Below are 22,488 nucleotides of genomic sequence, written 5' to 3'. Positions count from 1 at the left end.
TCAGAATAAAAGTCCCTTTGAATGTCCAAGCTCTTTCTTAACATATGTGCATGTGCACCAATCCTGCTTCATTTTCATCATAGCCCTGTCACTATCTAACAATATATTTGATAATGTTTTCAGTTTTTAATTTGGGGTTGACAATGGAACATCCAATTGAAGAGTCATCAGACAGGAAGGAAACATGGCCAAACTAGCCTTAGTAGAATTTTGTTTATGGAAACTATGTATTTCATATATTTCATCATTCTTATCCCGAAAATGCCGTCAAGGTGGACAAATCCTCCTTATCTAAGGTAGTTATTTGACTTTTACTAGAAAACAGAAATGGTAGGATAGGAAGGCTAGGTTTTATTTGCATGGTCAAACAGGCACTGTCTAAATTTCCAAATGAAGGAACACATTTCATTACTTTCAAAGTGCTATGAAAATTGAACATAATATATATAAGTAAGTATTGTCATAGTCCCCAGAGATCAGAATTCATATGAATTTGGAGAGTGAATCTTATGTAGTTGGCAAAAGAAATGGAATTCTTTAGTTGAACATTATAACTTCTGATATTGTAACAAATCTAACTCTGTGATGATGTGCAATCATATGCATTCTACCTCACTATAAAATAAACCTTTCCGTTCAACAAATATTAGTAAATTCCCTATATCTGCCAGGCACTGTATTAGATGCCTGGTGATACATGAGCGAACAAAGCAAAGATCTTACCCTCACAGAGCTTTCAGTTTAATGGGAAAGACAGACATGAATCAGATAAACACCATAACTATCCACCAGTAATGCTTGATGTGAAAGAAACATGCCAGATGCTACAGAACATATGGCAGATGAATGCACTCTGGTCTAAGTTTGGGGAAGGTCTCCCAAAAGAAGTAACATTTGAGCTGATGCGTGAAATAATTAGTTGTTCAATGGGTACATGCAGAGTGGAAAAGGGAGTGTGTGTGTGCCAGAGAGTGGAAATACCATGTTCAAAAGTGTTGGGCTTGCCTTTGCAATGTTATGTCTTCACCTAACATCTTTGAGGGCACTGCTTTGACTTTTGCTGTTAAATAACTAAATATACTTGGTTTATAAAGCTGCATTTCTAAGCAGTTCATGTGAACAGAATATCATGAAACAAAAGAGTTAAGCACAGCGGGCTGGATGTCTGGATATCTGGATCCCCCCTAACCACTGCTAACCAGATGCTCTTTTAGTGAACTATATTCCTTTTGAAAATCTCAGTGAGGTCTTTCAACACTTTCTCATTATCATATCTAAATTGTGCATTCCTTTAGGGACAAAGGGGGAAAGGTTAACTAAATTCATAATTTATTAGCACACTCTCCAAATATGCTTACTGGGTTCAGGTTCATTGTGCAATTCTGACTTTTGATCACTTGCCAAATAAATAATGGAAAATAAAAGGCTTGATCATTTTCTTACCTTCAACAGTTGTAAACCAAGATGGCCAGCCTCTCATAGAAGGAAAACTTAAAGAGAAGCAAGTCAGATGGAAGTTCATCAAAAGGTGGAAAACTCGTTATTTTACGCTGGCCGGAAATCAACTTCTGTTTCAAAAAGGAAAGTCTGTAAGTTTCCCTCTTGTCTTTTACACTTGCGTTTTTAAGGTCCTGTTCTCCACCAAGCAGCTAGGCATTTTGTCTTGAGTTAAAACACCAATAATTTTTCCTTTTCCATTTATAATTTTACAGCATCATTTTACTGCATACGCCCCTTGGACTGTCTATTCTGTTCAGCCCTACATTAGTTGGTTCACTGTCTCTCTTCAATTTATTATGGTAGATCTTTTTTGTTGACTTAAGTTTTAGAAAGATGAACTGCAGAAGAACTACACAGCGAGCTTGACTTGAACAGTGTGCCTTTTGTTTCCTCATAGATCAGCTACATAAATTAATGTCTTATGATATGGACCTTGATTTCATTTATACTAAAGGTTATATTTGGAGGCAGGGACCCAAGGAAGGGGGACAGTAGGCTGGGAGAAAGAAACAAAGGCTGAGTTATTTAAGTCCTTTTTGTAGTTAGCTAAGTTCATATTTTAGGTATTTAGTATTCAGTTAATGAATAGAATATGATTCTAAAAGAATTAATAAATATTCATGTAATATAACTTTCAATCTGAAACTAGGAGGCTCAGTAAATATCTGTATTCTGAATTTCTAGTGGGAAACTTCTGAAGTAGCATTCTATTCCAATAGACAATGCAAAGTTATCCCCTTCTTTTCAAATCAGTTTTATTTATCGTTAAATTCTACTCATTCAGGATCAGGAAGAAAGAAAGCTTGACCTACTTCTTGGATATTTTGAATATAGTAATAATAGCTTATCACATGCCATGCTGGATTGCCTTCAAGAATCCTCAGAACAGTCCTTTGAGGTCAGCACTATTGTTACTGCCATGTTATGGATGCTGCATCTGGGGTGCCTTGTCCTCCCTCCTTCCCTCCCTGCCGGAGGGTGGAAGCATGTTCCTTTGGGCTGGGCCATCCCAGCGGCTTCCACAACTGAGAACCCTTACTTGCCTGTGTCTTTCCTGGGAGGGGCAGGCACCAGGCTAATTTCAATGCCAAGATAGCCTTGTGGAATCTGACTTGAGCAGGCAGTGGAGGCACTTTCAGTCTTATCTAGCTACCAGGCAAGCCAGGAAGGGCAAGACGCTGGCCTTTGGATTCTTGTCCAGTCCCACTTTTACAGGTATTATTTGAGCCCCAGAATCAGAGTGATGGAGAAAACATGTTCATATGCCCACATGGCCATCTACTCCTGTGCAAAGATGCCCCGAGAACACACATACAACACCCTGCTCACACCTCTGTACCCATTGTGCTCCACTCATGGCCTTTGGGACCCAGGATCTGTCAATTATTACCAGGAGTTGTCTTTGGTCCTGGTCAAAGACATCTGGGAAATACAAAGGAGCTAAAGGCTCTGACAAGTCTTGCAGGAAAGGGCCCACTTAATTTTGTTTAGTGTATCTCAAAATTGTTCTACCATATGGTTCCTTAACATCATGTAACATCAGACCCTGCCTCACTCCCTTCCCCTTGTGAGAGAGACAGAGACAGAGATAGAAAGAGACAGAGAGACAGAGACTCTGACTGGCTTGACCAAGGATAGAGCCAGTAAGGCAGAAAGGGATAAAACTGGAGTCAGACACAGGCCGTGTGACATCAAAGCACGTTGTTAAATGAATGCACCGTCCTGCTTCCCATGAACACTTAAAATACAGAGCCAGTGGCAAACCAAACTGTTTCTGAATTAATTAATGAAAGATTTTAAATTATTTAAAATTATGAGTCAATGAGAACATAGGCACTGTGTCTTTAGAATGCTCATTATAAAATTTATTTGAACTTTTTACTCAATAGCTATATAGTATCGTATATCTGAATTACAACAAATTTTGATCAAACGCTTTTTTAATCAATAAAACTTGAAGTTAACTTTCTGAATGAAAAAAAAATTGGTGATACCTATGCTAAGCTCGTGCTGCTTTCTTCATCTGTGTGTATTGTAAAATGTACAGATGGACCTTTCTGTGGCTGAAGATCTTTTTGAAAGGGAAGTAAATGATGTGCTCAACGTAGACAGTTATTTATTGGCGGTTTAAAGAAATTTTTTGTTAGCACTGCTCCATATTGAAGTACTTGAAAGTGTTTTAAATGACCATCTGAATTTCCTGTTTTTATTAAAGTAATCAGAATTAGAAGTTAAGATGCAGTGATTTCTTAGATCCCTTGAGACGGAGCAGAGTTAGTGCATAAGAACGTCTTTCCTGAACTCAAATAACCACCTTTATACTTCTTGATTCAGAGCTTTTTAATAAAGCTTAGCGAATAAGCTATCTTATAGTTGGCTAACTTGTTTGACATCTTTAGAGGGAAATAATGGCTTGACATTTTAGAAATCTGACAGAACGTGTGGCTCAAATATTGGGAAGTGATATAATGTACTCTAAAGACCACAGCAACTTCCCTCTCATCCCCAGGGACACAGGAACCTAGCAGTGGTCACCAATCCAGCCGAAGCTTCTGCCCCATCAAAAAGGACCTTTCTTGTAAATGAGAAAAATGTGCATTTTTAATAAGAATTGAAAGACTATGGTGTTATTTTTTTACTTTTGCATTCTTAAGGTTTTGATCTCTACCAACCAGCCAGGCAAGGTGCCCTTTGACTTCCCGCCCATGTCTCTTGGGTAATTTTCACTGTCCCTCTTTAGAGAACTGTGGTAACTTTTTGTTCTCTTGATCAATTCCTCCATGTATCAATTTCTATACTACAGACTAATTCAAAGAAATATAATCTTATTGCTGTCAGATATTTACTAGAAACCAAAGTAAACTAACAAAGTATTAGGTAATACACGTATCTTCAAACTTTATTCTGTCTATTCCCTAAAAGAATTTTGAAAAATCTGTGTAATACCTTGTAGCATTTTTTTTAGTCAATCATAAGTTTAAAAAGTCACACAAACTGTAATTTCTGTTGAATTATAAATATTATCATTTTCTTTTTTAGGCTTATTTACTTATTTTGAGACAGAGAGTGAGAGTGGGGGAGGGACAGAGAGAGAGGGAGAGAGAAAGAATCCCACTGACAGTGCAGAGCCTGATCCAGGTCTTGAACTCATGAACCATGAGATCATGACCTGAGCTGTCATGAGTTGGACACTTAACCGACTGAGCCACCAAGGCACCCCTAAACATTATCATTTTAAGATAAAAAGATCACACCTCTCCTTTCAATATGACCACTGGGCTAAGATACCATAGCAGTTTGACACCTAACACCGTCCATTAAAAAAATACATGAATTAGTTCATCTTTAATCAAAATGGTTACATGATATCATTTTTCTTTGAAATAATATTTTTTCTACTCCCACAGCATTTATCCTGATCACCCAATCATTTTTCACTACCATAAAACTACACATATAAATTGAAATTTAATTATTTTAATTTTTTATTACTACCAGTCACTCAATGCTAAGATTTTAAAAATATTTTTTAAATTATATCACTTATGCAAAGTCAAAAGTGTAATACAAAATGTAATAAATAGTTACTAAACATTAAAGAGTGAAATGCTATTGGAAATGCATCTCTTAATGAAATAGCTGGAGAGTGATTATGTTGCTTTGGTTGAAGGACACTTCCCTGAGATCAATATTTTGAGTTGCCTTTCTTATTTGTTTGATTCTTCTGAGATTTTCCAAGTTGGACAATACACCATGGTAAGTTTGGGACGAGTGAGAAGGGTGCCTTTCCATTGAAGAATGAAAAAAGGGTGACTGCCTAGGGGAGGTGGCAAAGGAGAATTGGCAAGATCCTCAAGAAGAGACGCATGCTGTAGGAGACAGATGCGTTCAGGGATGTTGAAGAAATTGCTGTAAAGAAGTATTTGATCTCTTGAAACCATTCATACTAGCCTGTTGTGATGACCCTCGTGTTGCAGTGATCTTTAAGCCCCTGCTTTGATTCAAGAAAAATGTAAATCATTAAGTATTCTTTCAGTTAATGTTCATACACAAATCATGCTTCCAGAGCTCCAGTGTGTTTCAAAAACAGTTTGATCTACATAAACATTAGAACTCTGTTTCTTCAATTAATACCGCTTTCTCAGAGATAACACGCAGGAAAATTCCATTTCATGCTTCCCCGAGTATCTCAAATGCTGACTTAATAGTACTCTATTGTACTGTTGCATTTTGCGCTATTGATACAGTGTTGGTATCAATAAAAATGACATAAAATCTAAGAAATATGAATTAAACATTTCCCAAAACTCACTGTATAATAATTTCTTACAAATTGGCCATCTTGTCCCAACTTAATATACTGTAACACAGGGTCAATTGCTCACTCCTTCCATTGGTCTAATGACTCTGTGAGGCCTTAGCATTTAAAGTAACAAAGCATATAACAACTATATGCAGTGAAAGGCTTCTAATCCTCTTGGAAAATTCTCCAGTTGCCAAAGATCTTTTCATACTGTGGGAACCAGCTCATGTTCTTTCCTTCCCATATGCATTTCAGAAAGATGATCCTGATGACTCCCCAATAGAACTCAGCAAAGTACAGAGTGTGAAAGTTGTGGCCAGGAAACGCAGGGACCGCTCCCTCCCTCGGGCTTTTGAAATCTTCACAGACAATAAAACCTATGTTTTCAAGGCCAAGGATGAGAAGAATGCAGAAGAGTGGCTCCAGTGCATCAATGTGGCTGTCGCCCAAGCAAAAGAAAGGGAAAGTAGAGAAGTAACCACATATCTGTAGGGATTTGCAAGCCGACCTCACACTGATTGTATACAATGGGCATTGCGTTATCACTGCCAATGTCAAGAAAAAAGAGATAAATTAGCCAAGTCACATTGTGTTTTTACTGAATGGAACAGTTTTCCCTAAGAAGCAGAACCCAAAAGTGGCAGGATTTTTACACATTTCGTATTCTAATGGCACCTGCATTAACTCCAGAACATCTGTATGATGCATTCAGGAAAAGGAGCTACAGATGATACAGGGAAGAAAGGGGAGAGTCAGGGATCGAGGAACCCCTGTAGATATGCCATTGTAAGTTGTAAGAATACAACTTCACAAGGTACCTGAAATACTTATCCCAAGGAAAGATCAAGCACCTCTGATGAAAACTACAGTCTGTCAAAGTATTAGAAGAAAAGTAAATCCCTATGAGGAAAAGTCAAACATATAACTTAATATAGACATACAATTATGTTTATTCTTTCCTAATGCAAATGAGGTTAACACATGGTAAAATTGTTCTCAAGTGAAGACAGTTATGTAATTAAATGTCTGTCTTTCCAAACAACTTATCTGATTATTCCGTTTAGGTTCACATAACATGATCTAAAGTTTAGGTACTTAGATATATCTATTGCCCAAGGCAGTAAGTGTAAGCTACAACAAGCACAGGAAAACATTTTCACCATCTTCAAAGTATGTGCCATTTCCATCAAGTTTTGAGATGTTACAGTTCTATACTTTTCTTCTTTATATTCAGTCTTTTAATATCTCCAAATTACATTTTATGTTTTTTTCCACCACTCATATTAAAAAAAAAAAAATTAAGCTGTGGCGGGCAGAATTATAGGATGATTCCCAATGGTCTATACCCTGACCCTTCCCCTTGACTTATAACTTGCTTCTAACTAATAGAATATGGCAAAAAGAATAGGATAGTCTCTCCCATGACTATGGTACATTACATGGCAAAGGTGAAGAAGTTTCTTAATCAACTGACTTTTCATTAGTCAAAAGGATATGCACAAAAGTGTGCATGATCTAATCACATGAGCCCTTTAAAAAAGAGTGAACAAGTCAGAGACTCTCTCTTCCACTGGCTTTGAATAAGCAAACTGCAATGAATTCTACGACTTTAAGGGAATGGATTTTGCCAACAGCCAATGAGCTTGGAAGAAGATCCCAGCCCCAGCCAACACCTTGACTGCAGCTTTGCAAAACCCTGAGCAGAGGACCCGGGTAAGCCATGCTTCGACATTTGACCCAGGAGAACTTTGAGATAATAAATATATGCTGTTTTAAGTGACCAAGTGTGTGGAAATTTGTTCCATAACTATAGATAATTAATACAAAAGCTAACTTGGAATGCATATAAGAGGACTACAGAAACCTAGAAAAAATGTAAGTAGTCAATTCCCTTAATTCTACCTTGACTCTACTGATAACTCATGAGGACAGGAACTACATAAGAGGCCAAGTTTGAAAAAGGAAACAATTGAATTTTAACATGTAAAGTTTGAGGGTATTGGGAGTCACAGAAGTTATTACAAATTGAAAACAGTTCTGGGGGGGGTCAAGACTTTACCTCATGGGATATATATATATGGTCACCAAAGATGTGGAATTTGCTGAAATTACTCAGGAAGAATAAGACAAAAGAACTAATAAGGGCTTCTTTGGGATACCTAACTTTTAAACAAAGGAACACTGGATTGGCTGGTTTGTGTTCAGAGATGTTATAGACCAGGGGAAATAATGTCACAAATGCCAAATAAATAAGGCTTTCAGGAAATGGGAGAGATTAACAATGTAAAATCCTGAAGAGTAATCACTTAAGATAAAGAATGAGCTTTACAATTAGGAAGCAATTGGCATTATTGGTAGGAACAATTTCATTGGAGTAATGACATAAAAGTCAAATTTCAGTGGGTTAAAGAATCAAAAGGAGATTAGGAGTTTAAAGCAATAATTGGACTCTATTTTCAACAAATTGGGGCTAAGATACAGAAAGTGTTTTGTTGTTTGTTCTAAAGATGAATTAGACTTGGGGGGGGGCGGTTGTTAACATGCAAAAAGAAAGAAGAAAAACAACTCTGCTTGAGCAAAGTTTCCAGAAGTGATGGGAAAAGGATTAAAATTCATGCCGTAGCAATTTATGGAACAGTTAGCAAGTAACAGGTACCATGCTTGGCCTGGAGATAGAAAAATAAAAGACCCAGCTCTTCCCCTCAAGGATTTTATAGCGTAGTAGAAGAGATAATCACATAGAACAAAAATTGAAATGCTCAAGTGCCTTGATGAAAGTTTGCACAGGGTCCTGTGGAAATACAGGAGAAGACACCACTGTAATTGACTCTGAACTCAAAGCTAAAGCATGGGCTCCCTCACTGTTTCCCAGAGCTTGTTAGAAAATGAACTTGTCCTAAAGAGCTAAGAGTGTTGTGGGCAGACAAGGAAACAATGGTCAGTAGAGGGAACCACACTGCAAAAGCACAGGAGGGAAAGGGAACATGGTCCATTTGCAAAACAGCAAGTCCTTATGTAGGATGGGAACATGGGTGGGGGGCAGGGAGGTTGCTATTGTGCTGTTGAGGAATGGTACATAATGATGCTGGAGAGACCTGTAAGGCCACAGCATAAAGAGCTTGGTTCCATACTAAGGATCTTGAACCTTTCTTTTTTTTTTTTTTTTTAAACGTTTATTTATTTTTGAGATAGAGACAGAGCATGAACGGGGGAGGGTCAGAGAGAGAGGGAGACACAATCCGAAACAGGCTCCAGGCTCTGAACTGTCAGCACAGAGCCCAACGCGGGGCTCGAACTCACGGACCGCGAGATCATGACCCGAGCCGAAGTCGGACGCTTAACCGACTGAGCCACCCAGGTGCCCCTGAACCTTTCTTAAAAAGGTTTTAAGATTTGCATTTAGAGAAATAATTTTGATAGTGGTATACAGAATGGATTGTACAGATATACAAAGTTGTAGCAGGGAAATCATTTGGGACATTCTTAGAAGTGGTGAGGTGTAGTGGCAGAGGAGACAGAGGGGAATGGAAATGCAAGAAAAATAGTGAATTAGTAAAATGAATTGGATACTGGTGGTCTGGATGGAGCCGGGGTATAGGAATGGGAAGGAGTCTCTCATGACCCCTACGTGCTTTCTTAGGAAACTTGATGCATGGTGGTAGCATTTACTGAGATAGAAAATTCAGAAGCAACAGTTTAAGAGGTGAGGCAAATGGTAAATTTAATTTTAATGTATATATTTAGAGTATAGATACATGATTCATCTTAGACTAGGGAGACATCTCCTATGAAGTCAGGCAGGAAAAGGTGAGCAGACATACAGTTGTAAATGAGTCTCTAAATATTATGTTGAAATCTACCAGCCATTCTTAAGAGTCAGTTGAGTAACCAAGCTGTTTAATTAATTAGAAAAAAGCTGGTAACAGACAAATAGAATATTAAGTGACACCACATTAGTTATTAATTTAAAGGCCAACAATGTGTTCAGAGAGATTTTTTTTTTTTTGTAGCAGAGAGATTACGGTAAAACTCAACCTGTCTATATACTGATTCTGTTTTCACTGAATGCTTATCCTAAGAAAGAAGAGAATGGACCCACCAGCTCAAGTTGAAAGAAATGAATTATTTTTGTTACTTGTTACAGTCCTTGTGATTTCATTAATTGGATGCCTCTAGTTTAGAATACAATTCTCAGAGCCTTTGGATCAAATCTAAAGAGAAATAAATGTATGAAGTATGAATAATGATCTTTCTGGTTTCATTCCATGGTGCTGTAGTAATTCCAAATGCAAACAAATTCTCCCAGGTTTAGAATCACACTGCAATTTCAGAATCATCAGCTTCCCACTGATATTTCTGGCACTTCCACTGCCATTGCCAGCTAGCTCACCACAGAGTGCCCTTTCCCAAGAGGGCTGTAGCTCCTGATCCTGAGCTAAGAAGAAACCACTCTTCTAAACATATTTAAACCTTTAAAAATGTTGGGATGAATACAATTATAATCATGGTTAGAAATTCAAGTGGTTTTCATTTTCATTCTATTTCGATTCTTTTTCCCTCTCAGATAGCTGTGGAAACAAACGTTTATATGTGAGACTCTTATCTGGTTATTTCTTGAGAACCTGGAGTTTGGCGAAAATAAATGTTCCATATTTTGCTAACATGACTTTTCTGGAAGATCCTTTGTTGATGAGGTTGGGAGACATTTATTCGGTCATCTCCAATTCACCTACTTTCTGTAGGCACTTTTGGGCCTATTATTGTAACTTTATTCTCAGGCATAAATAAAAGATTACTGGGTTGCAACATTACCCTTGGGAAATTTATCTTTCAATTTAAAAGTAAATTTACATTTAAAAATTACTTTTAGGGGGGCGCCTGTGTGGCTCAGTCAGTTAAGCTTCTGACTTCGGCTCAGGTTATGATCTCACGGTCTGTGAGTTAGAGCCCCGCGTCCAGTTCTGTGCTGACAGCTCAGAGCCTGGGGCCTGCTTCAGATTCTGTACCTCCCTCTCTCTCTGACCCTCCCCCATTCATGCTCTGTCTCTCTCTGTCTCAAAAATAAACATTTAAAAAAAATTTTTTAATTGCTTTTAGGAAACAGTTGCAAGATGAGGTAAGGGAATATATAGGTGGAATTCATGGTGCATGGCAGAGAAGTGAATACCATAAATGCTCTAGCCAGGATTTCTAGTCCCCAAAATCTAAGTTTTGAGATGAAAAACTCAAAATGTCATCTTGTTCCAGAATAGCTCCAGTTTATAGGCCTACTGGAGCGACTCTTCCCCAAAGGTGCTTGTGAAGGACAGAGGGGTTGGAAAATCAGGGAGATTTCGACAAAAGCAGTGAAGTCTAGAGAAGGTGGCACAGGCTGTGAGCACAGACACACGAGGATTCAAGTCCTAGCTCTACCAAAACTAAATTACCAGCCTGAGCAAATTACTCATCTCTCATCTCTTGCTTGGGAACCATAACGTCTATGGAACAGAACTGCCATGAAGCTTAAATGTCAAGTAATAGCATCCAGCAGAAAACCATGGGTACTTGATGGCACTCCATTTTTTACACACCACTAAGGGAGGAAAAAAATCCTACAAATGAAATTATGATGCTATGTCTTAATAACAATATAATCAGTGCTGTTTTACTTCCAAATGTCTTTTATCTACTCTGAGAGGTTTAGCAGTTTCTTCTGACTTTAGGTACCTTGAGTGATGTGTGACAGGTAATCCTTTTGTATCTATTTCAGCAACAAAATGAAACCCAGCCTCATCTACATGTTGATCTCTTCCTTTATTGGATAAAACATTTAGTGGCTGCTTTGCAAGACTTGTGGACCTGTAGTAATTTCTCCAGTGATGGCTCTTCGGTTCCCTGATGCCATATTTCATCCCACCCTTCTATTTCTTTGCCTCTCTATGTACATGATAACTTTTTGTCTCAAAATCAAATGATCTTATTATTTTCAAGACATGCTAAACAGCAATTAACATGTGTAGTGTCGACCATGCACATAACTCAATTGAAGTAACAACACAGAGCACTGGGACCAAGTTTGAGTGACACCCAGTCGTAGTCATTCCTGGTGGATTACAACTGCAAAACACACTGATTATCAGGCACATCCCAATTTCAGAACTTAAAATATGGGAGAAAAAATGTAAATAAATGAGCAAAAGTATTAGTTTAAGAGTTCTACATGCATTTGTTTCACAGTTATCAAAACTGTATATAAAAGTTTTTTTGTGAACAGTAAAGCATATTACAAAGGTATTTTTTGTATTTAAAAATGGTTATAATTTGCCCAATACATCCATTCTCAAAGGTATGAGATCAGTCGTTTCTGTGAATATTTACCTTCTGTATTATTGGAGATCTCCAGAGAAAATAGAACAAATAGGATATATAGAGAATGATCTATAAGAGGGGATTTATTACAGGAATTGCCTCACATGGTGACAGAGGGCAAGAAGTCCACAATCTGCCATCTGCAAGCTGGAGACCCAGGAAAGACAGTGGTGTCATTCTGTCCAAGTCAAAAGTCCTGGGAACCAGGGAGCCACTGGTTTTGGTCCTGGAGTCTGGAGGCCCAAGAACCAGGAGTTATGATGTCCAAGAGCAGAGGAAGATGTACATCCCAGCTCAAGAAGAGAGAAAGAATCCTCCCTTCCTTTGCCATCTTGTTCCATTCAGTCCCCCAGTGATGCCCACCCAAATCAGGTGAGGCTGGATCTCTTTACTCAGTCTATTGAATCAAATGCTAATCTCTTCCAGAAATACCCTCAGAGACACACCCAGAAATAATGTTTTTCCAGCTCTCTGGGCATCCCTTAGGCCAGTCAGGTCGACACATAAAGTTAACCATCACACTATCTCTTTTGACGGAAATAAAGATGGTTACACAAGCCATGTTTCTGGTGCCTACCCTCCTGTGTTCTCCTTTATCCACGTTCTTCTTATGGCAGGGAAGCTAATAGGGAATGGGCCAAGGTGGCAGGAGTGAGGGTATGGGGCACTGATATTTCTTTTACTCACTGTCAGATTGGAGAGCATGGAGGTGAAATTAGGATGGTGTGTAAGGAGGAATTCCAGACCAAGAGGAGGAGCATTTCCAGAAGAGGCCCTCAAGGTCAATGATACCAGAGACAAAAGGAGGGAGGAAAAGCATCTGATGAAGTTGTAAGCTGGGGAACTAGAGAAGAGCAGAGGGAGGCACAAGGCAGAGCAGGTGGAACTGATGAGGGCTTTAGGACCTTTAAAGGAAGACACTAATTCCCAGGGCCGGCTTTTCTTAGGCACTTGCCCAGGTGAGGAGAGCTCTGGTCAATGTCCTATATACCAGATCATGTAAGGCCCTCTAGCTGTGGACTTGGCCAAACAGGCAACCAGCTCCCCCAAAGGCCTTACAGAGCCTGGTCCTGCCACGAGATCCCAGCCTTGCAGGGCACGTTCCATATTGACATTCTTCTCATTCTATACCCCCAACCCAGTACATATTGAACTTGTCTACTTCAAAGAAAACTTTCTGATGGTATGGGGAGGGGGAGCTGGAAATTCTGAAACCTTATTATGCATTTTTCTGTAAGAATATAATCAGACACATTGTGTTTGCACAGTTCCTTATGCCTTTATGGGCAAACCTTTTTAAATTTTGAATCCAATAGAAAGAAAATGCATTTCCTCTGTCTTGCGATCAATGAAATGATTAAGATTCACTTTGGTACTGAGAACCGAGAAGAGTTAAAAGAAGTCAAATAATGTAAAGATACAAAGTACTCAAACAAGTGATAGACTCATTTGTTCATTGGAATAACAGTACTCCACTGGAAACTATGGGTGGGGGGCAGTAAGAGTGAATTCTAATTTTTCCCTTTTGAATTCTTTTTTTGCCTTATTTTATTTTTTGACTACCAGTCCACTCACATCAGTAATGCCCAAGGTACACCACACTTATACACAAAAACAAACACATATTCTTTTATATGGGCTTAATGACAACAAAACAATGGTTTTCACCAGGCATTGTAGAAATCAATCTTATTACTTCATTATCTTAGGTTTCTCTCTCTGTGTTTGTCTATCTAGGCTGGGATTTCATGTAATCAGAAGAATATTATGTGTGTTTCACTGTTTTCTGCACAGAGATTCACTTCTACACACCAGATTTCCTCTGGGAGTATTCTGTTCCCTCTTACTTCTAAACTATTGTAATATGGAGGAAATGGTCTAAATGCCCTGTCTCTTAAAAGAGAAAAACAACGGTCCTGTTTGCCAAACTAGCCCATAAACACAAAAATCAGAATGGAGCTCATCTTTTTAATTTAACCAAAACCACAGTTTGGCAATGTCTATTTTTTTTAAAAAATTAACCATTAAATATAATACTTAGGGTATGTGTGATTTAAGTGCTGATTTGAGAACATTTTAATCAGGACTCACTCAAACAATTCAGACAGATATCTAATGCTATCCCACACAAACATATTCATGCTCTTGGCATCACTAAATCCTGCTGCATATCAATCTCAGTTGAACACAAATCAGATTCAACTGCAGCTAATCCTGTCACGGTAAGGTTCCAGTGTAAGTAAGCCACTGGAAGCATGTCAGGCAGCCAAGCACTCTAGACCAAGTTCTTCCGAGAAAGGGGACTCAGCATTTATCATTCAGTTAACAGTATCAAGGGCTATTGGAGTCGGAAGAATCTCAGAGCATGTGGACTCCATCCACTCCCTTCCCAATGGAAAAGTCCCTTCCTTGTCATCATTGGCAGGTATCATTTATTTCCAGCTGCTCAAACACTTCGAGGGACAGAGAGCCCATTACCTTGTTACCTGTCCATATCTTTTTTAAATAACTTTTTTCTGATTTAATTATTGGATTTATTTATTTATTGTATATGAAAATAATAGACTATTGTAGAAATATTTAGAAAACACAAAACTACTAAAATATAATAAAAATTACCCATAATCTTGGAACCCAAAAACATTCCATAGAAGTGTTTGGATGTGATCCCTTTTAGGTTATTCATCATTTGTATTAATTTTTGAAAATTCTGCCTTTCCTTAATTTTTAATCTTAAATCCTGGTTCTTTCCCCAGCAGCCACACAAGATGTCTATTCCCTCTTCCCCCAGACAACCCTTCAAATAGTTAGATTTGGGCATTCATTTAGCAAATACTTAGAGCATCCAACATATGCCACATACTATGGTAGGGCATGGGGGCTCAAAGAGGACTAATACATTGTCCATGCCTTTAAGAAACTCAGTAAATAAATATATATTTATCCAGTAAGGAAATCAAAACATAAAACACCTCTTATGTGTGGGCCCTGGGCTAGGGATTAGGAGTGCTGAGGTGATCAAAATGTCCCAAACTTTGGGGGTGCTGGATGGCTCAGTCGACTGGTAAAGCATCCAACTCTTGATTTGTGCTCAGGTCATGATCTCACAGTTCATGAGATTGAGCCCCACATCTGGCTCTGTGCTGACAGTGTGGAGCCTGCTTGGGATTCTCTCTCCCTCTCTCTCTCTGACCCTCCCCCCGGTCATGCACATGCACATGTGTGCATGCTCTCTGTCTCAAAAATAAATAAACTTTATTTTTGTTAATGTTTATTTTTGAGAGAGAGATAGCACAAGCAGGGGAGAGAGACACAGAATCCAAAGCAGGCTCCAGGCTCCAAGCTGTCAGCACAGAGCCCAATGCAGAGCTCAAATTCCTGAACCACGAGATCATGACCTGAGCCTAAGTCAGACACATAACCAACCGGGCCACCCAGGCACCCCAATAAACGGAAAAAGAAATGTCCCAACCTTTGTGGAATTTATATTCTAGTAGGAGAAAAACATGTTAAACTGTTTTCTTAATTAACTATGAAATTGCCATGTGACCAGTACTACAAAGAAGCACAACGGAGAGAGATTGTGAAATGAGATATCTGACCTAGTCAGGAAGTTAAGGATGGCTGACCTGAGAACTGAAAGATGAATAAGACTTCCTAATCTGTGGGAGAGATGGAGGAAAAGCAGACAAAAAAAGCACACAGTGAGAGAAGGTCCTGGAGAGAAAAGGTGCACAGCCCATTAGAAGAATCAAAACAGGCCAAAATGTGGCCACAAACCAGCAGTAGGGAAAGGAAAACTGATGAGGGTGTGAGGCTGAGGAGGTGGGCAAGTCACACGAGCCCAGAGCGAGAGCTACTGACAGGCTTAAAACAGTGTTCCACAACTAGGTCAGCATTTGCTGTCGTCATTGTCGTTGTTGTTTTTGTTATTGTTGTTGTTGTTGGAGTATAATTGACATGCAATGTTATATTAGTTTTGGGTTTACAACTTAGTGATTTCAACAGATCTTTCCATTACCCCGTATTTACCACAGTAAGTATAGTCACACCGTCTGTTGCCATACAATGTTATTGCCATATTATTGACTGTATTCCCTATGCTGTAATTTTCATCTCTGTGAGTTGTTTATTTTATAACTGGGAGTTAATACCTCTTAACCCTCTTTATCTATTTCATTTTTATAAGAGCACTCTAGCTGCTGTGTCGAGAATGGAGTGTTGGGAAAGCAAGAGTAGAATCTGAGAAAAAGATAGGAGGCTATTCAGATAGTACAGGCAAGAGATATAATGAGAGTTTGAAAGAAGAGAGTGGCACCAGACATGGAGAGAAATGGAGGGCCAAGAGAGATAATTTAGAAAAAACACTGTAGGACATGGTGAGGTTTGGGAACTCCCCCTCAGGATTCTGGCACCGGTGGGTGGGTGGCAGCACTGTTTGTGATAAGGAGAGCACCCAAAGGGGATCAGATTTGAGGGGAAGCCTTGTCAATAGAGAATGCATCACAACACTGCAATGTGGGGGGGCATGGCAGAGACAGAGCAGGAAGCGGATGACCCTGCCTGCAGGCAGTCAGCAAACCCTCCACTGAGGAGGTGATACTATTCTGGGCCTTGAAGAAGGAATCCATTTTTCTTCTTTCACACTTTCATACTTTCTCAAAGGGAAAGGGCATTCTAGTCTAGGGAATAGCATATGCAAAGATTAGGATCAAAGTTAAGAGACAACATAAATGGGCCAGGAAGAGAACAACGGTCACTTATTTTTAGCTATTTATTTTATCTGTGCCCTTGTTCCAAAAATTACTTATTGTTCTCTTAAAATGTGTACTATAACAAATTACTATAACAAATTACTCCAGAATGGGGGGCTTACAAAGAACAGAAATTTATTTCTCATAGTTCTGGAGGCTGGGAAATCCAACATTAAGGTGCCAGCAAATTCAGTGTCTGGTGAGAGCCTGCTGCCTGTTTCATAGATGGCTGTCTTCTTGCTGTGTCCTTACATGATACACGGGATGAAGGAGGTCTCTGGGGTCTCTTTTGTAAAGATACTAATCCAATTCGTGAAGGCTCTTCCCTCATTACATAATCACTTCCCGAAGGCCTCACCTCCACATACCATCACATTGGAGACTAGGTTTCAGCATGTGAATTTGGAGAGACACAAACATTCAGTCTATAGCACTGGTGTATCACCAAGCCCCCCTCCAATGAAGAATTTGTTGTTCCAGCTGCAAGGAGTGCTTTTGGTAAACACCCTTAAGCTGTCATTTCCTTCAAGGATTGCCTTAGCATGGCCAATGTCACAACTCTTCCTGGAGCATCTGACATCTAACAAATGGTTATTGGAGAAATATAAAGACCTGGCCATTCATCCCCAACTTAGGACAAACGTGAGGGGCCATTCTAACTCCAGAGCTCCCTTTGAGGTCAGCTGAAGCTATCTTTGGGACTGCATCAAAGCTGGACTTACTCCTTTCCTCAATCTTGATTCCTCTTCACACCCTTCCATACATGTTGATTGCAAGGGTACTCCTTAATAAACATTCTGCACCTTAAATTCTGTCTGGAGTCTGCTTCCCAGAAAGTCCAACCAGAATGAAAGTAAGTAAAGGCATAGGGCAAAAGGAATACAAGACAGGAAGAAGAGTCACCAGGATGAGGGAAATAGATGAAATCTAAGCCATGAGATCCTACTCACTAGCAAAATGTAGGTAAGGTTCAGAGCTGACTCTGTGCTTCCATGCAGACAAAATTAAGAGAGACATTCAGTCAGATTCCTAAGTCACAGTTTCCCAGACTAAATATAAACCGGTTGCCCAGAGGAAGAAAATATTCCCAATACTTATACCCAAGAATTTTTTCCCAATGGGCCTCACAAAGTGAACACTGTAATATATCAACAGTGGCCTCAATATCTCCCTGATAAGGACAATAGCATGCTTTATAAGGATGTGTAGGGTACAAACACCAACTTATGAATTTAAACATGTGAATAACATAACTCTCTTTGCTGCTTTGTATTTGAGCTTAATTTGTGAATTGAGCCCTGGATCCCATTTCACATGGTGGCAAAAATGTAATCTCAGTCCATTCAGGGGAAATTTTGTCAACTCAGAGGATTCTCCGTTTATTCAGGTTTTTCCTAGTCCCCACTCTCTACAGTATTCCCTCGTGTATTATTTATGCCACAAGGTTCATATTCTGGTCTTTCAGGTTCATGAATGTTTTTAACCTCAAAATCTTGCCTTCTGAGACAAAATCCTACTTTCTCAAAGTATTATCTCAGCTGTGAGTCTCAGAAATCTATTCTGAAATTCAAAAGCTAACAGTTCACTGTTACTTCTCTCTAACTTCTTTCCAACTTCCCTTTTTTGAGGCAACGGATGCCTCCTGTCTAGTGTAAACGAGGGGGTCGGGGTGACTGGAAGGGCAAAATGGTCTACAGGAGATAAAATGGATAATGAGGAATTTTTCTTTAAAGCATATTAGCTAATTGATTGTTGCAATTTAAAAAAATAACATTCTGCAGTGAAAACGAATAGCACAGCACTAGTATATGGAACAAATAAAAATAATTTGGGTGTAGGCTCAAAACTGTGTAACCCAGACACACAGCATCTGTAAGCCATAATTAAGGCAGGAATACATTTTAGAAAAAAGGAACAGACAGACTGTACAACTTCCAAGCAAACTTCTACAAGGCCCATCCAAGTGGAGTGAGGATTCTCTATTATTTACTTATACAGTATTTCCATATTAAGGATATCTGCTTCAAATAAGCAAAGAGCTGCAAAGGTTTGTCTTTGTTGTTTTAACAAGCAGCCCCTGAGAAAAACGTGACGTTGTCCCCCAAAATGAAAAAGTCGCTATGAAAATTTTGTTTGTTTTGTTCTCTGCCACCACTAACTAAGCTCAGCCGGTTTGTTTCAAACCACCAGAAAAGACAGGCTGTGGGGGGGAGGGGCATTGGTGGGTCAAAGTTCAGAGGCGCTGAAGTTTCTCTGATGGTAACAGAACAAAGTTCAAGAGGCCAAGGGGGCCCCCTGATGATGGAATTCAAATAGCAGATGTACACAGAGCTCACCTGCAGAGAATGCTGCAAACATCAAGAGGCTAAATTGATGTTCTAGAACACAGTGAGAGCAGACACATTAGGCTTATACCTGTAACCAAAAGCAGAGGTTAAGAGATGCTTTCTGTGGACAAGAATGGATGCCTTGAGGGTAATCTTAAACTATCTAAATAATGAGTTTGGCTAGTCATTATCTCTCAGGACAACAAGCAAACCTGAATATTTTGTGGGGAGGGTGTTATTACAGAGAATTACACCGTTACTGTGAAGTTTATCCCTGATATCGTATCTGCTTGTTAAAGTTTCAATAGTAACTCACCTATAAGACTGCTTAACACCACAGCTATTATTTGAAAGAACATAATGGGTATGATGGGTATTAAGAAGGGCACTTGTGATGAGCACTGGGTGTTATATGAAAGTGATGAATCCCTGAATTCTACTTCTGAAACCACTATTGCACTGTATATATTAACTAAAATATAGAAAAAAGAATATGATTGTAGATAGGCTACTATTTATTATGAAATTCTTCAAAATAAAAACAGCTATAAAAATAATACAATAAACTCTTCATACCCACCACTCAGCTTCAGGAAAACAAGCATTGAAAATGCATTGGAAGCCCTCTGAGATTCCTCCCGAAATGCAGTTCCTACCCTACCTTATAGGTAATGACCGTCTTGAATTTGGTAATGATCATTCCAATGCATTTCTTTTTTTTTTAATGTTTATTTTATTATTTTTAAAAGAGAGAGACAGAGCACGAGGGGGGAGAGGGACAGAGAGCAAGAGGGAGACACAGAATCTGAAACAGGCTCCAAGCTCTGAGCCGTTGGCACAGAGACGGATGCAGGGCTCGAACTCACAAATTGTGAGATCATGACTTGAGCCGAAGTCAGATGCTTAACTGACTGAGCCACCCAGGCGCCCTTCCAATGCATTTCTATACAAGTTTACTATATTATGTTTTATATATATATACACATATATATATACACACACATACATATATAATATATATGTTATATATACATATAACATTTGTTTTATACATATATAAACATATATATGTTTATATATATAAATATATTTGTTATATATATTTATATATATTTGTTATATATATAAAAACAAATGTTATATATATATTTGTTATATATATATAACATTTGTTTTTATATATATATAGAACATTTCTAAAAAATACATAGCATTGTTTTATACATAGTTAGACTTTACATAAAGAGTTTCATATTTCATGAATCTATTTTTAGATTCATGCTCTATTTTTAAGTTTCATGTTTGTGAGACTTATCTATCTCGGCATATTTCTAGTTGATTTTCAGTGCTGTAGATGATTCCCTGTCATACCATTCCACTTCTCTATTCATTTTTCTGGGTGGTGGTTGTCTCTGGTCTTTGCAATAACAAAAAAATATATGAAAATATTGGTTCTTTGTGTGTAAAGTCAAATATTTCTTTGGCCAGTGACTGTCAAACTGTGATCCACAGACCCCTGGTGGGCCTAAGCCCCTTCAGGCAATCCACGAGGTCAGTCATTTTCCTAATAATACAGAGACACATTTACCGTTTCCATTGTGTGGACATTTGCACCGATGATATAAAAGCTATGGTTGGCAAAGCCACTACAAATCAAGACAGTGGCACCAAGCTGTACCAGTAGTCATTGTATTCTTGCCCGCTGCACGCTGGGGATTTTAATAAATCACTTAACAATAGTAATTTCATTAAAACTCAACTCTTACATACTCATCTATTTAATATTCTGTGTGTCAAAGTGGGGAGTAAGCACAAATTACTCCTGTTGTATTCCAGAGGACAACAGTGTCTCAAGAGATATCATGCAATTGTTTGAGTTACAAGATGAACTCCCACTTTTTTTCATGGAACATCATCTTTATTTCGAAAGAATGCCTGGCAGACAAACCAGGATTATTTCAGTCTCTGGTATTTGGCAGATATTTTCTCAAAAAAAATGATGACGTGAGCTTTCAAGCAAAAATTAGAGTTTTTGAAAACGTGAATCCAAATGTGAGTTTGAGGGCTTCCCAGTATTTCAGAATTTCTCTGATGAGATGCGTGGTGATTTTCTGATATTGTATAATGTAATTAAATCTATCAACATTTAGAAAATCTGTGTAATTCAGTAAAATATTTTCTCAGTTTCCACTGCAAGATGTTGCAAAATGATGCATGAGTAAAAAAAAAAATCCATTCAAAGTGAAAGATAGATCATATATTTTAATTCAACAGAGTATGAAAAGTTCATTGACATGATTTTTAAATTCCAGTTTTCAAGGAGCCTTTAAGAAGCTACTATTTGTTGAGTTTTAGGTATAGTATCAAAGAAAGATAGAAAAGACTATTGAAATACTCCTCGCTTCTTTGATTCCATATCTGTGTGAGTCTATTTTCTTCACATACTTCAATCAAAGCAATACACCACAAAAGACTGAATGCAGAAATACACTCTAGCTGTCTTCTGTTAAGCTAGCCATAAAGGTATTTGCAGGAATATAAAATAATGCCAATTTTCTCACTAAAGGTTTTGTTTGGGAAAATATAATTATTTTATAAGAGTATGTTATTTGTGTTAACATGCAATAGGCTTATATTGCTTTTTAAATGAATAATAAAAGTTTTAATTTCTCAAATTTATTTTCTAATATAGTAAATATCAATAGATAGAACTCACATAAACAAAAGCTCTTTGGTATCCTCAATCATTTTTAAAAGTTTATAGCAGACACATGAAAAGATGCTCAACATCACTCATCATCAGGGAAATACAAATCAAAACCACAATGAGATACCACCTCACACCGGTCAGGATGGTTAACATTAACAACTCAGGAAACAACAGATATTGGTGAGGTTGCAAAGAAAGGGGAACACTTTTGCACTGCTGGTGGGAATGCAAACTAGGAAAGCCACTCTGGAAAATAGTGTGGAGGTTCCTCAAAACATTAAAAATAGAACTACCCTATGACCCAGCAATTGCACAAGTAGGTATTTATCTAAAGGATACAAAAATACTGATTCTAAGGAGCACGTGCACCCCAATATTTATAGCAGCACTATCAACAATAACCAAATTATGGAAAGAGCCCCAATGTCCATCAACTGATGAATGGATAAAGCAGATGTGGTGTGTGTGTGTATACACACACACACACACACACACACACATATACACAATGGAATATTACTTGGCCATCAAAAAGAATGAAATCTT

General features: G+C 38.3%; 1 protein-coding gene across 6 annotated transcripts in view; it reads left to right on the top strand.

Moving 5' to 3' along the window:
- Positions 1-13,591, top strand: part of VEPH1 (ventricular zone expressed PH domain containing 1) — a 257,721-nt gene extending 244,130 nt beyond the window's left edge. For 3 of the 6 annotated variants that reach the window (XM_058730314.1, XM_058730318.1, XM_058730313.1), the window contains 2 exons: positions 1,453-1,589; positions 6,059-7,583. In XM_058730314.1, the coding sequence (XP_058586297.1) occupies positions 1,453-1,589; positions 6,059-6,295 (374 nt within the window). In that variant the 3' untranslated portion in view covers positions 6,296-7,583. Of the gene's footprint in view, positions 1-1,452; positions 1,590-4,009; positions 4,121-6,058; positions 7,584-11,552; positions 12,713-12,844 lie in introns of those variants that run through there. The other 3 variants (XM_058730317.1, XM_058730315.1, XM_058730316.1) reach the window with 3 other exon arrangements.
- Positions 13,592-22,488: the final 8,897 nt, after the last annotated feature.

This window comes from Neofelis nebulosa, chromosome 5, assembly GCF_028018385.1.
Source record: "Neofelis nebulosa isolate mNeoNeb1 chromosome 5, mNeoNeb1.pri, whole genome shotgun sequence".
Lineage (NCBI taxonomy): Eukaryota > Metazoa > Chordata > Mammalia > Carnivora > Felidae > Neofelis > Neofelis nebulosa.
Note: the sequence above shows the minus strand (reverse complement) of the source record. Positions and strands in the feature narration are given on the sequence as shown.